At 40.2% G+C, this 21,951-nt stretch overlaps 1 protein-coding gene across 1 annotated transcript in view; it reads left to right on the forward strand.

The window, feature by feature from the left end:
- Positions 1-11,378: 11,378 nt before the first annotated feature.
- The window catches only part of CKAP4 (cytoskeleton associated protein 4), a 93,406-nt gene continuing 82,833 nt past the window's right edge, over positions 11,379-21,951 (forward strand). The window contains exon 1 of the mRNA XM_044087917.1: positions 11,379-11,666. Coding sequence (XP_043943852.1) covers positions 11,379-11,666 — 288 coding nt within the window. The remainder of the gene's footprint in view (positions 11,667-21,951) is intronic.

Consider the following 21,951-nt stretch of genomic DNA (forward strand, 5'->3'; position numbering starts at 1 on the left):
GTGGTAACAAGTTGTTCCATAGCATTTGAGTTTAAGAATTCTAGGAACCTTTGGGCTAGGGTGTTAGAGCTAGAGTAATGCTCCCAGTCTATGTTTGGGTAGTTGAAGTTGTCCAATATAATGGTGTTTGGAGAGACCTTCATATTTTCCAGTGTTCTCAGGAAGGCCGAGTGGGGTTCCTGGGTTTGGGAGGGTGGTCTGTAGCAGGCTATAAACTGGAAGGCAGTTTTACCCACTGTTAGTTGCCCATGGATAGTCTCTGATGCTTCGTGCTGTGCCACCAACCTGGAGTGTGGGTATCTTTGACGAATATTGATACTCCCCCTCCTTTTGTGGTACGGTCCAAGTTTTGGGGCCGAAAAGCATGGTATGAGGTATAACCTGGTAGTGCTGGGGTGCTCTCCGGAGCCTTGAACCAGGTTTCTGTTACTGCACAGATATCGATGTTCTCCATGCTAAGGAGAGTTTTGAGTGCATGCATCTTGAGGTTTAGACTTCTGGCATTGAGTAGCATTAGTCTTAGTTTCTTATCCCTTGTGATACCTATGGAGGTGGGTTTGTCTTTTGAGCCTTGCCTAAAAAAGGCACTATGGGGGTAGCAAGAGCCTTTGCCAATATCCAAAAGCCCAGGGGTAACAGGTGCAAGCCGTCCCTAGCGAAGCATCGTGGCCTGTTGAGCATGTCATCCCAGGCTGACAGGCATTGGATCCCCTTTGAATGACACCAATACTTAAGCCAATTGTTGAAATTGATCATCTTGTCTAAACAGTGCATAGTTAAATTGTACATTTTATTGATGATGTTTTTATGGTGTGGAGAGGAACGTTCGACAAACTAGAAGAGTTCATTAAGTATATGAATAATGTGTGTACATATTTAGATTTTACACACAGTTATAAGAAATTCATTATCTAGATGTTACAGTATATAAAGAGAAAGAAAGTTTGGTATCTAAAATCTATAAGAAAGAAGTTCAGAGTAATAGTTATTTACACTATTCAAATTTGCACTCCAAGAAAACCAAAATGAATATAATAAAGGGACAGTTAAGTAGAATAAGTAACTTAACTTATAAAGATGAAGATTTTCAAAATGAGGCAAAAGATTTTTGTTCTAAGATGGAAGTTAGAGGATATCCAGAAAAAGAAGTAATGAAAATATTACATGAACAAATAGAGATGAGAGAAAAAAGTAAAACAAGAAATGAATCTTGTATGACACTATATAAGTATAGAACAGCAATGACCATACAAAATAGTGTAGATTCAGGAGCAATAAAAAGGGTGATAAATCGTAATTGGGGAGTGCTTAAAACAAATCGTGAAATAATTAACAAAATATGTGAACAACCAAAGTTTGTGCAGAAGAGGGCTAAAAGTTATAAGAACTTCTTTCAAGCTAAACTAAATAAACCAAAGAAAGTAGCAAATAAGAGAGGGATGATAAGTTGCTGTAATTGTAATATGTGCAACATTCTATATACAGATTCCTCAGAAATAAAGGTGGGTAAGAATGTGGCTAGTGTTCCAAGTGTTTTTAATTGTAAATCGAAAAATGTTGTATATTTAATAACCTGCCTAGATTGTAAATCCTTTTATATTGGCAGAACAACTACAGAGCTATATAAAAGGATTTTTAAACTTTGTGATTTGTGCAACTTTTTATCAGAGATCTGTGCTATTAAAACTATTTTAGCTTGCAACCGAGAACTGCTTCCTTCTTTCCTGGTCGTGGATTAATTCTTCTTTGGTTACTGTCGCTCTGGTTTTTGATTTATAAACACAAATATGCCATACAGAGAGGGGATGAAACAAATGCTTTAAGCAAACATTATAAGTTAAAAAATGTAAAAGAGAGTATACATTCTTGGTAGTACAGGCCCTTCCTAGTGATACTATTGTTATAAATATAGAAGAAGAGCTGGGTTGGCTAGAATACTTATAGCAGGTCAAACTTAATGCCTGCTTCCCGCCAGGCTTAAATGATAGGGAGGAATTTATGTATTTGAAAAGAAAGAGGCTTAAACATTAGTAATACTTTTTAAAAACATATAGTGTACTAGTTTGTTGGTGAAAGTGTGTTTCTTAAATGTTTTCAAATGTATTAAGTATTTTAAGAAATGTATAAAGTATTTCCTGAGTGTATTTTTAAATGCTTTTCTTTACTTTTTTGTAGTATTTTCACAAAGTTAGCTTTTTGGAAGTTGGAAGTAAGAGAAAGAGAAGTTTTAAAGTGAATTTATCATGTGATGAGTTTAAACCATGTGATAACTGAAGCCTTAAAAATGAATTTTGTAGAAGTTAACCTCAGTCTGAAGAAGTCTCTGTAGAGTTGAGATGAAAGCGCTAACTAGAGGTGATTTAATTGTTTTATTAAAATGTGGTAACCTAAGAACCTAAGAAGACACTGCTATTTTCTTTATTTTGTTTCATAGTTGTTTGAATGCTAGCATGTCAGATGGGTCCTAATTATAACATCAGTTACAGAGAAGTAGCTCACCAGAAATGCCAAACCCAGCCACAGCCAATACCTGAGGGGATTCTACCACAACACCTAAATCACCAAGAAGCGTCAGACATAACATTTTCCCAGCATTACCATGCCCAGTCAAAATCAGTGACTATGGGGATGCTGCCAAATCATACTGGGTGGGTCCCAGGCATTGGCCAAACCAACTCACTTGAACCTAAACTTAATCAGATAAGGTGCCACTCCACTGCTGAGACCCCATATGTGATACAAGTGTCCAAAGTATTACCAGATAAAGGAACCAGAGTGCCAAATGTATAACCCCCAAGGCCACCTAAAATTTTTGCCTTCAGTGCCTGCCTTTTGCCACGGGAGGGGTGACCCCCCCCCCCAACTACCTCATCCAGCTAATATTTCCTAAAGACAATATCTTCATTTTAGGTCTGATCTGTTCAGTGAAACCTATATCCCTTACAGCTCTAGTGACTGGATATTAACGTTGGTATAACATTCTATTGCTCCCCAAACTGAACTCGCCAGTTGCTTAACTAAGCGATTTAGTATTCTAACCCTTTGCCCTGCTCATATCTGGCTTGCTGCCTTCCATTTTTGTCAAATTAACTTCTGGAACTGTGCCCAGCTTCCCAGTACTTTCTCTACAATGCCTACTTATTGCCTTCAAATGTAGCAAACTAGAAGAGAATTTTTCAAACACACATGCACCACAGCAGAATCAAACCCAGAAAATTCTGAGTGTGTCTCTCTCAGACTCCTGCCAAGAAGCTCCATTTCACCCTCTCCTGACCAAACATATGCAGACTTCCTACTATTTCAGACCCAGGCTGCTTCTCAGCCCCAGACTCTTTTAACTCTCTCTATGCAAGATAAAAAGAATGCTTCCCCCCACCCCTGATGTGCCTTCCTGTGAGTATATAATTCTTATCTCTCAAATGAAAACAGTTTCAGCTTTCTACTGCCTAGACTAAGTCTACATACTGCCTTTTGAAACAGTGCCCTGAAATGTAAATTAGAAAGAAGGGAACACTCTTCAGAGCATGAAAAAATGTATCCAAACCTATATAGACCCCTACCTGGATTCCTGTAAAAAAGGGCATGTTGCTGACATTTCTTTATGCCTCTAACTGTCACACATTATTTGTCTTTCTGATTGCTCCCTTTTCTGTGAGCATATGCTGCAGCCCTGTCCTTAATGAATGCAGTGTCAGTTTCCTGCTACCTAGACCCATCTTACCTGCTGCCTTCTAAAATATCACATTGAAGAGGTAACTAGAAGGGGGGGTCTTGCATTGTCATGCCCCCCTGTGTAGCGCCTTTCTAGCCACGTTGCGGCTACTCCTGTAAAGTCTCCTTCAAATCTGTTAAGTATAATGGATTTGGCTCACAACCCCCAACCAGAAGTACTATTATCCCCTAAATGTTGTAAAACCATTACTCATGTTCTCTCCTATGATCTCAAAACAAGGAAAACACATTCCTAAGCAGTCAGCTTTTCCAGATTCCTCAAGTTTCTGCTACATAGCACCAGATCTCACAGCCAACTAGCTACCTTTTTGTAAATCAAAGACATGGTTAATTAAAACAAGCCTGCAGTCATTGTACTATTATAAGAACTGGATCAGATTATCTCTCCTCCTCTTTTTTTTCTTTTGTTACTCTAGCTTGACAGCTTTACACTAACTTGCCTGAAATCACACAAAGCCATTTAGCTGCATTTTATACGCTGTGCCCAGACTTTTATAGTAAACTCCTAGATACTTTCTCTTGCAGTTTCTAACTTACAATACCTAAACTTAGTTCAGATCAGTTCTTATCTTCAAACTACACATACAGGTTATGCCTATATATGCATCCAGGCAAAAGTAACTGACTTGATCCCAGAGTATTTCATTTCTTTGACTGCAGCCTAACAAAAACCTGACCCACTTCTCTCCAACTGTGTCCTAGCTTACACCCACGGCCGGCCTTAGGCATACGGTGCCGTGCAGGCTGGCCTTGTAAAGGGCGCCTTATGTAGTTATTTATTTATTTTAATTAATATAAACTTTGCGCTCTTCTTGGCGCTGGAACCAGAGGGCGGAGGGTGGGGGAGGGGACGCGAGCACCCTCCCTCTTACAGCTAAGGGTTGGCTAGGAGGCTAAAAAAAAAAAACTTTCGTTGGCGGTGCGAGAGTCTTCTCCTTTAAGGAGAAACTTGTGTGCGTCATGACGCCAATGTCAACTAAATGCATTCTGCAGTTCAAGCGACGTGCATGTGACACACACACAACGTTGTGTTCTTTTTAATGGGTACGTTATGTTTTATTATTTTATGGTATGTTGCTAGCTACTTTATGGTTTATTTTATGGTAATATACTAGTGCTGTACAGAGGAAGTGAAAAGTACATTGCAGGTTTAGTATATGTCCTGGTAGATGTAGCTTTCTAGAGTCTGGTAATAATAATAGCAGTAGCTTTCCAGGTGTTGGGAAGCTCCTTTTGTATGTGGGTGTGGAGGCGGTGGGGGTAGGGGGTGCAAACCATTAAACCTCGTCCTTCATGTATGGCATATTTTATTTTAAAATTATTTTCTCTTCTTCAGCTCTAAAAAAACAAGCGCAGGTTGTTTAAAATCCGACAGAGTGATGGAAAGCCAGTTATGCATATGATTTTTGTATGTTTCAGAAATGCAGTGACCCAATTTGATTGTTTACCTTTTGATTGTTTACCTTTTGATTGTCTATTTTAGCACCAAAAATAAAGTAATTCTAAGTGGTGGGAAGAGGAGAAATACACGCTGAATATATATGCATTGGATCTCTGACGTACGAAATAAATTATAAGTTACATTCAGATACCAATTAGCATTTATCGATCTGTGGGTTGCTGATTACCATTCAACAATAAAGCTAACGGAGAAAAAAATACATTTACCTCCATCCCTCGTAGTTAGGCTTAGTTGGCTAAATAGTTAAGACATATTCATGCTTGTGCTCAGACCAAGGCAATGCAGGTGAAATAATGCTGCACATACATTTACTGCCCTCTTGTAAATGTATCATACATATATAAAACGAACGTGAAGTTGAAAGATACTGTACAAGTAGTTAAAATGATTTTTGGTTAGCAAGGGCAGCATATGCAACTACTTTTCATCAGATTATTTAGACTGCTTACTCTCTTGCACGCACCTGCCTATGTTAATGTGTAATGCGTTATTTTAGACTGAGGCCGGGATTGTGGTCATTCCAGATTTTCACCTGTGAGTTCCCAACATCCATTTTTTGGAGAGCCTGTTTTAGAATGTTAGATTTTCCCTCTCAACTGCTATAATTTAAACATTTATATATGTTTTGTTTTTGCCCTCAGAATTAGCCTTGCTCCTCCTAGATTTACTGTTTTTGTTCATAAAGTTAGACGTATATGAGCAAAAGCAGCATTACATACCTGAACTAAGCCCAGACTCTCTCCCACTAACTGTAAGTAAGCAACTATATGAAGAGCCATCCTCCAAAATAAGAAAGCGTTTTACTTCCTCACACTCTGATATGATTTTAATTTAGCTATTGCTTATACCTGTAGCCCTGTTCTGAAGAATAAAAATGGCAAGCGCGGGAAGTATATTTCTCAGGAATGCGATACTGAATTACCTGAGAACACGAACCGCAATTTAATCTTGAAATGAAAGATTATGATTACAGTATGCATGTTTGGAGTCCACAATCATAGCTCTCAGATTTCCATGGATTTACCTCGAAATGCTGCCCTGACCCTCATAAAAACGTGTGATTGTTTGTGGCATTACTGCTTTAATGATGAATAAACTCTGTAGAACTGACATGCAAAAATAAAGTGAAAACCTTACCTGCACCCTGGCGAAAATTTGAAACCAAACAGATGATGCCAGAGACAAGTCATGTAAGGAAATTATAGTTGTGCAAATATGATTACTATTGCAGTAGTCTAAAATAGGCGGGTTGTATATCATTGTACAAGATAAAACTACGAGCCAGCTTCCAAAGTTTTCATGGCATATTCAAAGTGCCAAAATAGTTGGTCAGTTCAAGCTCAGATGGCAAAATCAGGTTTGAGTGTGAAGCCCTTCAGAGCTTTCATGCCAAAAATGAGAGAAAGGTTAAAGTTCTGAGAGGTTAATGCTAGGAGTGTAACAGCACTCTGGCATAAAAAAACATTAAAAATTTAATGGGAGGGAGGAAACATCTACTGTAGCAGTGATTATTTGAACAGTTACTGTCATGGTAAGTTTACTTACACAACTGTACTACAATCTTTATAAGGATCACTGTTGCAGTAGCCTAAGCTATATGGGTAGATTACCATAGTTTAAACTATCCTGAGCATATCTAAACAATCCTACCTTGGTTTGTGATTTATTGTGGAGTTGACTGGTAATAGAAGTTTTATTTGAATTTATATTGTTTTAAACTGTTTGTAGGTAGGAAGGGATAGCTTCTTAACAAGATTTACTTTGATTAATATTTTATTGTTTTTACCTTTAATTTCACTGTTGGTAAAGGAATTACAACTTTTGTCAGGCTTGCACACCTTGTATGGTCAGGACAACTTTACTGTACTTACTTTATTATTTAGTTGTATATTGCTGGTGCAATTTTTTTTTTTTGTCGTAGAAGTTGATTTACGTTCTCTTTGAATTCTGTGGTTACAGACTTTGATTATTCTTTTCTTTAAAATACTGTATTTGTTTGAAGCTGAATATAGATTCCTTAAATGAGTATGCAATTAATGATTTGCTAATGCACACATATATTGTGCAGTATAATAAATGCTATGCATATTTAAAGGTAACAGCTGATGACACTGGTGATCTGTGTTCCTCGTGTTAAAAGTTGGATTATTTGCTTACTATTGTTAGAAGTAAATCTAGACTTGATGATGATCAGTCCATATTTCTTGCAGTAAGGTTGAGAGATATGCATACCTCTCAACTATCCAGATTTTTGCCTCATATTTTTGGCCTATTCCTCATAAAATTTGTGTTTTTCTGGCAAATCACTGAAGATTTAAATAACTAAATGTCATACATTTGAGTTTCAGCCTTCATTTCCTTCAGAAAATGCACGGTGGGTTGTAATGACAGATGTTTGAGGGGCCTTTTATGGTTAAAATATTCTGAAATGGGTAGTTTTGTCATTATTGGTTCATACATTTTTGTTTCATTGCTTACTGGAAAAATGTTTAAAACTACAAATTTAGAACATACTCTAACAAGTGTAAATGTTTCTATGTGCAACTAGCTGTTTTTTTTGTTTATCAAATGGCATATTCTGTGTTATAAAATCTGAAAGCAGTGTTAGTAGCATAATTGCCTTTGGTGCAGAAGACTGTGGATTCTACTCCCGCACCATGTAGATGGAGTGCTGATATTGCATTGCCCATATGACTGCTGATTATTTGGTGCATTATAAGGGGGATAGGGGTTCTACACTCCTGAGTATGTCCTTTGCAAGACATTTGTGGTGACTATGAACTTGTTGGTCATTTCCTATTGCAATATTACCAACTTACCAATTGTTTAATGCAATATAGGCAATTAATTCTTCAAGGAAAGCAGGCACTGAATTTGTAGATAAAACATTGATATGTGAAGTTGTTTTGCCAGTAGAAACCTCTTCATTAGGTACAGATTTCTTTAATGTGGAATTCAGATGATTTTATATCTGCAGAGATTGTGAGTATGGAGTAATATTGGTAGATTATAATGACAGAAGTCTTGAGTGGCCTTTTATGGTTGAAATTTTCTGCAATGGGTAGTTATTGGTTCATACATTTTGTTTCATTGCTTATTAAAAGAATGTTTAAATCTACAAATTTAAAACACTTTCTAACAAGTGGTGCTGTATTATACAAGGAATATAATTCAATGCAATTAGAAAGGTGACTCAAAGAACAAATACACGTATGCATGGCCCTAAAAATGTGTGCAAGGAGTCTGTTTTGAAAACAGCCCAAAGGTAAACTTAATTCTTCACTGGCCAGATGCATTTTCTATGAATGTGGGTTTTCATGTCGTTTCAATGAATATGAATTTTTCCATTTCAATGAATGTGAGTTTCAAGGGCAGAGAAGTTTACTGCTTATGCTAAGTCTGTTTTCATTGCGAGACTGTATTGTTTAGCAAATGGCTACCTGTGTTTGTGCTATTTTACTTCAATATCTGTAATGACTGTAGAAGCAAAAACGAGAATAGTATGCATGGTAACTGGTGAGAAATAACCAAATAATGGAACACTGGAATAGCTGAGGAGGGGGCTGCTGCTGGGGGGATAGGGTTGCGGCAGGAGCGGCTGCACTGGGGGGCAGTCTATTACCCTGCCTAGGGCCCTATTTGACCGTGATCTGGCTCTGGTATTTAAAGTAGAAAATACTATGCAGAAGTAGTTGTAGTTAAAAGATACCTTGCAATGTAGTTATTCTTCCTATGCATTTAAATAATTTAAGGCAATGGCTGGAGTGGCTTTCTTGGAGAGTGACCCTGTGGGTGTGGCTCAAATAGGGGTGTTTCAAGACTGTGGTGTGGGTGGGGCTTAAGGGGCGCCGGAGCACTACTTTGCCTAGGGTGCCATTTCGGCTAAGGCCGGCCCTGCTTACACCTGCAGTAATTTGAGGTTTTAATCATATAACAATGTAGCATCAATTAGAAAAAAAGTTTAAGGAGATCGGATTTGAGGTGGTTCCATCACATGTACAGAAAAGCAGAAGACAACTGGTAAGGAAGATTTTGTGAGACTGGAAAGAAGAGGGATGGATTGTGTGAAATAAAACCTGCAACAATCAGGCATGACTGGTCAGAGTGGCTTTGACTCTAGAGCAGTGGCAACAGGTCAGGTGGTTTCCAACACCATGTAAAACTGGGAAAAAAGGGGATTGATAATGATGAATATGTTTAGGCTGTATGTAATGCTGGTTTAGACAGAGTTTAGAAGTATTAAAAAAGACACACAAGAGCACACCAAAATAAACAAATTAACCATGGGGGTCAAAAGCCTAAAATCGGGATCTCGCTCTGTTAACCTTTAGCATGTGCCTGTGTATTCCTAGTGTGTTAAACCTACTGAAATGTTGTATCTAAATCCTTTGCTCTTGGAATATGATTGTACTATTATTACTATTATTATCATCTTTGTGGAGCTTTTCTCCCCGGGCCTCCGCTGGAAATGGACATGTATCCAGTCGGTCTATCCCGGTCAATAAATGTAAAACAAAATAAATAAATAATTTTAAAATATTAGTATAGTTCACCTGAAGTTAATAGAACACGTTTTGCAACAACACGCATTTGCTGCACAGTTAGTTAAGAACAACTAATTTCTGGCATGACTATCTGAAATATTCATTGATTTACCGATAAAATCAAACATTTCACAAGGGTCAGGGCAAAAATACGAGGTAAAGTCAGGGGCAGATAACACCCAGCTATGCAAGAGAGGTCTAGGAACAGACTGAAAGCACATGTAATTCCAGTTATCCCGAGTTTACAATGTCCAGATGTTTGCATCATATTTTGGTCTGTCCTTCATAAAATGTGTGTTTCTGGAAAACTAAAGCAATACTGACATGTATGGAAACCTGCGAGTCTAGCAACTGTTCTGAATGAATAAGGGCTGGGCAGCTTGCACTAAACCTTTAAGAATGCAGCTTACTCTTCTTAAACTATTGGGGATATCACTTAAGTCAGCAACTAAGGAGAGACACGAAGGCAAGAAATTCTAGTTTAATTCGTATTACCAGTTCGGCTGCATAACTGCCACGTATGGAGGGGAGTGGCCACTTGTTGAGAAGTTAGTAATCTAAAAAACGCGTCTTGGAAGTTTTACGTATTAATTTTAGTTTAAAAATGTCATTCGTTCTGCAGTAGGGAGAAAATCATCCAATACATTATTAAGATTTAATTCGGTAAATTATAAGGATCTGTTTTATAACGCACACACAGTATAAATGTCGCCGCATTGGTTTTATTGTGTATTCTATGTTTCAAGTTTGATCACTTGTTTTCCTCCCTCACACATACATAGTTCCAGACACTGACCTGAGAAAAAGATTAAGTTAAGCCGTAAAGTAATCACAGCACACGACTTTACGTACGCCCGTAATCCCTACTGCATGTTTTATTAGTAGTTTAGTTATCAAAGGGGTTACTAAAAGTGCTTTTGGTGAGACAATCGTCCTAAAATAAGGACTTCGTGAAGCCCACTTAAGGCATCTTAAGAAACTGTGACGTTCAGTGTGTGTTAACTACAAAACAGTTTATCTAACATAGTTATTAAAACATTTGAGCACTAAAACTTAACTTAGATCTATGTTGTCTACTATCGGCATCAGTCCCACTTTCTACACGGGGCTAAGGGGTGTAACATTAAAGTGACAATCACATAAAAGTCCGTGTTCTCACCGCCGCGTGGCTGGCCCTGCAACCTTTAATTTAAAAGATGCTGCTTGTAAAGAGCCATTTATCGTTTTGTATTATTTTCCAGCAGCACCCTTTTAACATCTTATACCTCGGTAGAACTGAAAAAGGCCCGATGCTGTCTATCGGTGTTCTATCCCAGTTAACAAAAATAAACAGTCAATTTCAAGAAAGTGAGACTTTATTTCAAGACCAATAAAAACTCCTAAAATGACGATGGATATAACACGACTACATTTTACGTACTGTATTCTAAAAATATTACCCTATGAGGAATCCACACACCACTGTCCCTTTCTCAGACTAACTGCTGAAAAAGTGAAAACGTGGTAGTGGCTGGGGGAGGGACGAAACACATCAGCTCATTCTCCAGTCTCTCTTTGGTCCCCTCCTTGGGTTCCTGCCATTCAATTTAAGTATACAGCAGAGTGATTTTCTTCATTCATCGTAGACAGTGTAGTACGCAATGTCTTCAGTAAAGCACAGGAACAAGCATGCCTCGGCTGACAGAAACTCCAATTTGTATGACGTGGCAAAGAAGCCCCCCAAAGGTGGCAGTCCCCAACCGGGAGGGGGATTGATAGGGCCCATCTGTACTGGCATTTTCTACTTTTTGGTTATTGGAGCTTTTGGTGGGACAGCTTGGTATCTTCAAACTCTTTCCGATCAAGTCCAGGAACTTAGTAGTAGAAACCAAGGCTTGTCTTTGCAAAACCAAGAGCTTCGTGAAGGTGTGGGGGCCGTACTTCAACAGGTGAGAAACCCAATGTATTTTGGGATTGTGTCAAGTTCTATATTCTAAACCAGTTTCTAGCTTGCATACTTACTTACAGGACGTTAAGAGATAGAAGCTATGACTTTTTATTAGTACGCAAACGGAAAGAACCAATCAGCTATGGTAATTTTATATTCAGGGCTCGATTCCGACAGACGGTTCATTTATTTATTTATTTTGGGGGGGGGGGGGGTAGATTTTGTTGGGATCCGTTTGTTGTAAACTTCCCCAAAACAAGGTAATTGATTGGCCAGTCTATATTGGTAGTACGTATTCCTTTTACCCTTGATACCGGGTTGAAATGTTCAAGAGATTATGCATGGGGGGATTCACTGGCAGTAAGTGCTTTTCTTCCCTTTTAAATAAGCACACATTTTGCTTCCGCATTATCTCTTTAAAAGCGTTGAATGTCTGATGTTCCAGTCGAAATTTAATTTTACTCTGAACATTTTTATAACTGCCAGAGAATACAGCCAAATTCAATACAGTAGTTTGCATACCTCTCAAGTGTACCTCATTACGAGGAACGTACCTCATTTGGGGTCTTAATAAGTTCATGTTCCTCAAAGTTCCACATCGAAAGACTCTGTCACACATTCAGTGTTAGGAATTTTTTAAAGTGAAATCCATGGTAAATAGAAATTAATCATATTAATTCTTTAAAAAGATCTTCTTTATAAGTAAAACCAGCATATTTTAACCATCCTATGGCCTTCCTAGTTAAAGTTGTCAGTAAGCCATTAGTATGTGTTCCACATTTTGCCCATTTGTTCCACATTATGAGGGCTAGTGTTCCTCATTTTGGAGATGGAAGGTTGAGAGCTGTGGTAGTTTGGTGGATGCAACTTGTGGTCTAGCCGGCTCACAGTGTAGAAGCAAATGTAGAAATCACGGTTGTGGTAATCTAAACAGCATGAGAATACAATCGATAGCTTTTAGTGATTACAGTTTGTGGTACAGCTGGCTCATAGTGCAGAAGCAAGGTATGACATCACACATGCTGTCATTCCAAACCTCATGTGATGTGGGTGGGTGAAGCAGCCTGTGATATGCTCTTTTTCTCTTATGGAGTGTTTTTAAGGTTTTCTACCTTAATTGCTGGCAACTTGGGTGGGCAGAGATGCAGTAATACATGAAAAGGTATCTTGCAAGTGTATTAGCTGGAATTGCGCACCTCCATATTGTCCAGAATTTTGCAGAATGTCCAGATTTTTACTTCTTATTTTTGGTCTGTTCCTCATAAAATTTGTGTTTTGCTGGTAAATCATTGGTGAGGCTCATTAATAATAGGTTAATAATTATCAGGCTAGCTGTCCTTGTTGGGTCATTTTAAGTTTGGCCAATTTCCCTTTTTGTGCTCGAAATAAACTATCCCATTTGTTTTTTGATTGGCCTTACCAATCCCATGATTCATAATTGTATATTACACCTAATGAAAATAACTGGTTATCGTACCATTGATAATTTGAGGGGACCCATGCATGGGCTAATGCATTTAGGAGCCCCTCTGTCCATTAGTAGTACAGATGGCACTCATGGAGTAAATTTTCTGTTTCTCGTCTATTGATCTAAATTGCACTTGAATATGGACATTGACGAACTTTGCTTTATGTGGATGGGGAGTCTGTTCTAGAACAGCAGTATCCTCTGTGAGATATACCTGTCCCTCTTGTTTGTTCTGTTGGTGTTGCATAAGAGGTTTAGATTACAAGACCGAGTATTTCTGATGCCATTTGACTTGCTGATGTGCAGCAAATCCATCAGTAATGGCTTGCCTTGTGTGCCAGTCACAGGTCACCTCTTACCGGTCTGTAGGATATTGAGTATAGTGACAGGGCTTTGAGTCAGTTCATATAGGTCATTTTGTTTAGGCCTTGTATTCTTTTAGTAAGGTATCTCTATCGGCGTTCCAGTTGTTGCATATGTCTGGACAGATTCAGCAAAAAGGGGGTGTTCTATTCAATGACTGGCTAAATGAGGGCTGAGTAAAGAGAGACTAATATCACTAGATCTAGACACAATGTCTTTATTTATAAGGTGTGTAATATAGGACTTTCTTACAACAATGGACATATGTTGGTCAAAAGTTAGGTCACTGTCTACATAGGTTCCCAAATCCTGAACAACTGGGTTAACTCTTAGGAATGTATTGTCAATGTCGTAGTTCAGTGAGGTAGATGACTTCACAAAGGATAATGTAATGCATTTTTTGGCATTTAGTTTCAGTCCATGATTTTGGCACTAGGTATTTATTTGGGACAAACCTTCCTTGCAGAATGGCTGTCATTTGTGTATCAATCACTGTTCCTAGCTTGCAGTCATCTGCAAACTTAGCCAGCCAGAGCCTTTTAGTACTGTCTTTTACTTCAGAAATAATTTGCTTCTACGCAAATGTGAGCAATGAGAAGCTTTCCACAGACACAGTAGGGACCCTGGGAAGATTATGTTGGATCAACTTGCAGCTGCAGTAATGTACAAGCTGCTGGAGTAGACACTGAGTGAGCAAAAGCCTCTAGGGTCATCAGTACGAAACCATGCTCACAGCTGATAGTGCTTCTGTGCTAATCTATTTTTGTAACTCAGGGATACTGTACAGAGAAATTTGTTATGGAAGGATGCAGGCAGAAGTATGTAGGGACACAGAAAAGTGCATATAATGGATTCAAGGCTACAAAGTAAGGGGGTGACAAATCCATGTATGAAGAAGACAGTGGAGAAAAGGGCATGAAACATACACACTTAGCAAACTTGAGGTACTTGAAAGGAAAAAAAAAAGAAATGTAAAAGCACAGTAATGTATTGGCTGAAAATTGTTTATAATATTGGCAGAGTTTAATCACTGTTATAAGCTGAGCCACAGAAGCTGTCATTGAAGCTGTCAGTGAAGCACATAGCAGTTGATTGTTACACATTTACAGAATTGAAAAAGAAAAGTCTAGAAAAAGTATGCAGCCTTGAGGGGATATGAACTTCTCCACTCTGTTCACTAACACTGTACAAATCTCTTAATTTTAATTTCCAAGTTGAGCTGTTGAAGCAGTCAGACAAAATACTTTACCTTTTCATATTTGCACACTGTTGGGCAATGATTGTCAACTCATTTGTGCATCCAAAGGCAGTCAAGTCCAATATACTTAGCACAGAACGGTGATTAGATATTATTATGGCTATACAATGAACACCACCATTCCTTGTGTGTTGAATATGGGCATCAACGGTACTTGTCCCAATTCATTGTTCACAGAATGACCCCAAAAAGATAAGTGATTTGGAAGTCCTATATGGGCATGTGTGTGGTGTGTTTATCTAGTTTTGGACTAGATGATAGGTTAGAAAGTGGAGTGTAGGAAAGAGATGAAAAGGGGAAGCAAGCAGAGAGTAGAAGAAAAGGTGTGTAAATAAGGAATGAGCAGGATGGAAATGGGGAAGGAGGGAAGTACTTTTTGTTTTTGTGGGACTGGTGCCTATTTCATATTTTTGAAGGGTAAGTTGGAGAAGGCATTAGGGGAAGTAAGAGGAAGATTAGGGGTTAGGTTAGGCAGCAGGGGAAGACTGACAGGGTGTGTAAAAACACCCTAAGGGAGAGTGAACACTGGTGAAGGAGACATCAGACAAATAGAGGGAAAACAGGGGGAGGACTGAACAGGTAACAAGTTGGCATGGATACAAAATGGAGGGGAGCACTAGGTTGGAGTTTATGATTGGTTGTTCACAGTTGCAGTTTCTGTCAGCTGAGATCCAGTGTGAGATAACTCACCACCATGGGCACTGGCATCATTGATTTCTGGGTCAGATGGTGGAGCCAGTGCTGGACAGGGATGCAACTAAACAAGTTGGTGGAGAAGGCTCTCCTTTTGGTCAATTCAGGCATTTGACCTCTTTGGCATAATATCCTTTGCAGTGCCAATGGGTGACAAATAATGCAACTAATCAAGTCTGGAGAAGGTTCTCCCCTTGGTCAATTCAGGCACCTGACCTCTTTGGCATAATATCCTCTGCAATGCCGATGGGTGACAAAGGCATTTCCTCCATTTGTACTGCTGTCACTGGATACAAGTGTGTCAGCATATGGTGAAGGTAGGGCAGGAGGTGTGGAGCTAAGTGTGGCAGGCTGGAACTCCTATATGCTGGGTTCTTCTTGTGTTGCTGATGGTGGTGGCACTGCTGCAGCCACCCATAGGGAGACATTAGGCCTTGGCGGTGGGATGAGTGCAGGTTGTTAAGCTGCTGCATGAAGTAGCAAAAGAAATGGAGAGAAGTAGCAAAAATATATGGCAACAAAGGGGTGGGAGTGAGGAACTACAAATACAATGAAAAACTGAAGTTCTTACTGTGTCGAGACTGACGCAATTAAACAGAATATTCATGTTGGGCCAAACTAAAATTCAATAATTGAACAAGCCTGTTAGTAGATATAAATGAAGGGGCATTAAACCAACAGCCATCATCGCATGCAGTCTTACAGATAAAGAATTAAACCATTGAGCTTAGACATGCAAACAGATGTCTGTAGTCAGAAATGGAGTATTTTGATGTCTGGGACTAACATTCATATGCAGAGAGAGAGACTGCTCAGACATATTTCATTCACAGGTGATATTTAAAGGAAACAAATTATCTTTTTTATATTTAAACATATTCTTTCGCCTAGTAACAATGATCTTACAGATTTGCATTATGAAATCCTGCAGTTGTACTAAATAGACAGAGGGGTTGGGAGGGTGGCCTAATGGTTAAGGTGTTTGCCTTACAAACACAAGGTACAGGGTTTGAGTCTCACAGGGGATAAATGGCTAGGCTTAAAATGGCTCGCAGAGGCCAGGGCCTAGTACTAATCTATGAACCTATGAACCTAAGAATAAATGTTAAATATTTTTCATGTTGACACAGCTGGGGGGGGGTGAACCCACAGATATCCTTATACTGTCAGGACAAAGCCTTAACATTGTGAACCATGTCTGCACCTATAAAAGGGAAAGCAAGCACAAACACCAAGCAACCGCTACCCCAAAACAAAACACGTGCAACACATAGCTCACAAAGCCAGTGTGCCGAACAGTCACAGCCCTTAAGGCTAAACAACACACCTGATACACTTGTAATAGGTGTCTATCGTCAGGCACACTGATGTGGCACACTGATGTCCCGCTCACCAGGCTGAACAAGGAGAAGGTCACGGTGAGCTGCCTGTCGGGCGCTAGGATCCGCCACATAACACAAGCACTCAGGTCACTCCAAGGCAAGTACAAATATGACTCAGTCATTGTCCATGCTGGTGTGAATGACCTGAGATGTACTTCCCTGGGCTACATGAAAAGAGACATAGAGGAGCTCTCTGAGCATGTAGCCCAGGCCGGTATGACCCTGACCTTGAGTAGCATCTTACCCTCACCAAGAATGATGCCACAATATGAAGACAAGATGATCAATTTCAACAGTTGGCATAAGTATTGGTGTAATTCAAAGGGGATCAAATGCCTGTCAGCCTGGGATGACATGCTCGACAAGCCACAATGCTTCGCTAGGGACAGCTTGCACATGTCACCCCTGGGCTTTCGGGTATTGGCAAAGGCTCTTGCTACCCCCATAGTGCCTTTTTTAGGCAAGGCTCAAAAGACAAACCCACCTCCATAGGTATCACAAGGGATAAGAAACTAAGAGTAATGCTACTCAACGCCAGAAGTCTAAACCTCAAGATGCATGCACTTGAAACTCTCCTTAGCATGGAGAACATCGATATCTGTGCAGTAATAGAAACCTGGTTCAAGGCTCCTGAGAGCACCCCAGCACTACCAGGTTATACCTCATACCATGCTTTTCGGCCCCAAAACCTGGACCGAACCACAAAAGGAGGGGGAGTATCAATATTCGTCAAAGATACCCACACCTCCAGGTTGGTGGCACAGCACGAAGCATCAGGGACCATCCATGTGCAGCTAACAGTGGGTAAAACTGTCTTCCAGTTTATAGCCTGCTATAGACCACCCTCCCAAACCCAGGAACCCCATTCGCCTTCCTGAGAACACTGGAAAATATGAAGGTCTCTCCAAACACCATTATATTGGGCGACTTCATCTACCCAAACATAGACTGGGAGCATTACTCTAGCTCCAACACCCTATCCCAAAGGTTCCTAGAATTTATAAACTCAAATGCTATGGAACAACTTGTTACCACTCCCACAAGAGGGAAAAACATACTGGACCTGATCATCACCAACATGGGGACTCTATGCTCCAGACCAGAAATGTATCCCCCACTGGTAAGATCAGACCATAAACTAATCTCACTGGATATTCACATCCCGACTCCACCCCTGCCCTGAAAACCACAGTGAAAAACTTCTCTAAAGCAAATTTCACACTCCTTAAAACCGAGGTGGAATCCTTCAAAACCCCCGGGCCTGTGGAAAATACAGCCCAGACCGCAGAATCCTTTATAAACGCATTCTATGAACACCTTCAGGAATGCATGGATCATGCAATCCCAAATAAAACCAAGACCCAATCCTCCAAAGGCAGACGTCCTGTCTGGTGGACCCCAGCCATAAACAAACTATACAATAGAAGGAGGAAGCTACTACATGATAGAGCAAAATCCCAAAAAGGGAAGGCATCTCTGATCAGTATTAGCAAAAAACTACGGGCACTCATAAAATCGTCTAAGGCCAGCTTCGAGAGAAAAATTGCACAGGACACTGAGGATAATCACAAGGCTTTCTTTAGTTATGTTAGGAACCTGGGTGTGAATTCCCAGATATGCTCAGAATTAGTCCAAAATGACAAAAAATACACTAAACCTACAGACATTGCCAACATCCTAGCTGACAGGTTCAGCGCAAACTTCTCCCTCCCCTCCCCACCAAAAGGGCAAATATCTATCCCAGCAGAGTGCTGCCCCCCTGACATCTCAGATGCTCAGGTAAGAGCTGCCCTCTCCAAAGCAAAAAACACAGCATCAATGGGACCAGATGGTGTCCCGGGCTGCGTCCTACGTGAACTCCAAGAAGAGCTAAACCCAAACATAAAACTACTGTTCAATCTCAGCCTTACTACAGGATATGTACCCAAAGAGTGGCGTACAGCAACAGTGGTCCCTCTCCACAAAGGTGATTCCTCAACGGATCCTGGAAACTATCGCCCCATAAGCCTGACTAACTTGGTCTGCAAAGCAATGGAAAGGATCATCATGGACCTCATAAATAAAGATATTGGGGACCTACAGACAATGGATCCTACCCAGTTCGGCTTTAAGTGCAGATCCTGCCTCTTAAACCTGGTTAATTTCTTTGAAACAGTCACCAAGGCCATTGACGAGGGGAAGATGGTCCACACAGCCTACCTGGACCTCGCAAAAGCCTTCGATACAATACCCCACTCGGGCATTATAGATAAGCTCACCAGCTTAAATATAAACCCCTATGTCACTAGATGGGTTGCAAACTGGCTCAAGGACAGAACCCACATGGTTAGAATTGCTGGAGCCATGTCAGACTCCAAACCAGTTACAAGTGGCATCCCACAAGGCTCAGTCCTGGGACCTCTCTTGTTCAGTATATATTTCTCGGAGGTACAGGCCAACACGGAAGGACTGTGGCTGACCAAGTTTGCAGATGACTGAAAACTGGGCGCCATAATCGACTCTCCAGCCGACACAAGCATCCTCCAAAAGGGCCTCATAGAAACAGACAACTGGTGCCAGAGCCATGGCCTTAAGCTAAACGCCAAAAAGTGTATAGTCATCCTCTTTGGCAAAAACAAAGTGCCCACAAAGTACCACATAGGTGGTAATCCATTAAGTACAGAAGAAGTAATTAGGGACCCAAGTTGATAGCAATCTCTCATTTGACAACCACGTGGTCAAAGTGGTTAGAAAAACATTTTATATAGCCCACCTAATCATGAAGGGATTCACATCTAGATCAGGGGAGGTCATCGTGCCTCTTTACTCATCCCTCATCAGGTCCATAATTGAGTACAATGCCCCTTTTGGGATGTACCTTACCAGACGCCTGCAGCAACTGGAAAGACCCCAAAAGTACCTCACCAAGAGGATCAAAGGGCTCAAACAGATGGCATATGCTGCCCGGTTAAAGAAACTCCAGCTCTACTCAGTGGCATACCGCCTGCTCAGAGGCGATCTGTGCCTGACGTATAAAGCCATGTCCAACCCGGAATTAATGGACATGCTGCACCTCAGAAAATCTAAATCCCATCGAGCTACGCGCTCGAGAGACTTGAACCTCAGCAATGAAATGAATAGGACATGCTGGAGGGACAGATTCATAACCCAGAGGCTCCCTTCACTCTGGAATAGAATCCCAGTCCAGGTTAGGCAGAGTCCCTCATTGACTCTCTTCAAGAGGAATCTTGATGAGTGGATGGGAGATCGTAGGTTTACCCCAGGTATCACTTCTGTGTCACTGTTAGACAGAAGCACAGTATACTAACCTTGAAAAAGGGCATAGCAAAATTAATTTAAAATGGGTGGCGAAAGCCAAACACACTCTGGCTAGGCTTATAAATGCCCTAGGGCAGATAGCCTAGTATGAACCTATGAACCTATAACACTGAACTGGCATATTGCTACATTTGAGCTGTGGCAGTAATGTCAGAAATGACACTAAAGTATGAATGTCATGTATTTTTTGAATGAATACCTATTACAGTTAATATTAAAACTAAGGCATTATGAAGTAGGTATACCCACCACAGAGCTCTCCAAGGAGCTCCAGTCTTCTGTGCAGCTCCCTATATACTTTGATATCTTCAGGCACAAAGGGAGCACTATATGATATTTGTGGATGGCATGCTGTGCTAGTTTAAATGTGTACATAATCTATGTTATACTTATGCAAATGGTGCCTGCTGTTTAACTTCATCCTCCCACTAACCAAGGAAGCCAAGGTTTTGAGAAGCCTTATGTCACTGTAATGGTGATGGCACTGTTCTGCAGTGTGTGGGATGCCAGTTGCATGGGTGACAGCCTGGGTTAGACTATTCCAGGCTTCAGCCTTATACTGAGACCCTTTATAGCCCTCCTCCATAACCCAGTGGCTGTCACCATTATGGAGATGATAAAGAAATATTTTTGTTTTGTCCTCACATCACCTGTATGCTCTAAAAGGACTGGAGCACTGCCCTCTACTTCTCTAGCCTTGATGTCTCACCTTAAAGAATCTCAGGGGGGAGGGATGGCAAGACAATTGGCACCCAAGTCAGGTCTTGTGTGTCCTATCTGCTGTGCAACAACAGACATCTTGTTTGCGTAATGGGTTAGAACCTCAGAAAGTATCAATGCTCTGTTATTATGGTTCTGAATGTCTGTTTCAGTGTGAAATATGGCAGTCCTCAATTCCCCCGTCTGCCCTTCAAGCAACATGCTCTCCAACAACTCCCACTCCAGTTGATTAAATATGGACTGACGCTTCACCCCATCTCCAAAAGCATAGACTTGACAGTATGTATGAAGTGCTGCACACAGGGACCTAGGTATGTGCACTGCATCAAGTAGAATTTTGCACAGTTTATCATGTGTGCTTGTTGAGTGATTCCAAAACAAGAATGATCTGAGAACTAATTAGCATAATCATTGTGCTCAAATAAATGAATATACATTATACAAGTATTATGAGAAGCACAGAACTTCATCATGTTGTGGAAGAAGACACTGCTGTAAGAGCTTGATTCCTGTCGAGTGATTTTTACAGACTTTCTTTAGCCTAATATATGCTTGTATAAGGTAAGTGCTACTTTGTACAAATCCATTAATTTGTATTACAAATGCTTTTACTTGCTCTTAAACCTGCTGCCTATAGGGGATGTCAGTTTGTCAGTAATTTTAAATATGTTGGCTAAAGTTTATTGAGGGGGAGATTGCCAGGGTATAGCAGCTCTCCACCTATTGGATTGATAAGCTTGTTAGGAGACACATCCCTGAGCTCATTTTCAGAGAAGGTTTCAACACTGTTTTAGTGTTGTATGCCTTGCATATATTTCATTAGTCATAATATTTGTAACAGTGCTAGTGTAATGATCATGCATCCTTAAAAGTTTTTAGGTAAGTCCTAGGCAATCGACCTGCAGAGCATTTCACACCTAGCCAAAAAAACCTATTCAAAATTTCCCTCTAGCCTCAAGGCGAGCAAGACAAAATATACCGGAAAAGAATTTGAGGCTGTCCTTGGTCATCTGCACTTTTGTGATTATTTTGTGGAGGATATATAGTCAGCAAACCTAGATGTTTAACATTTACTTAGTGTGGA

This window comes from Protopterus annectens, chromosome 11.part0 (assembly GCF_019279795.1).
Source record: "Protopterus annectens isolate FY-2018-M chromosome 11.part0, PAN1.0, whole genome shotgun sequence".
NCBI lineage: Eukaryota > Metazoa > Chordata > Ceratodontiformes > Protopteridae > Protopterus > Protopterus annectens.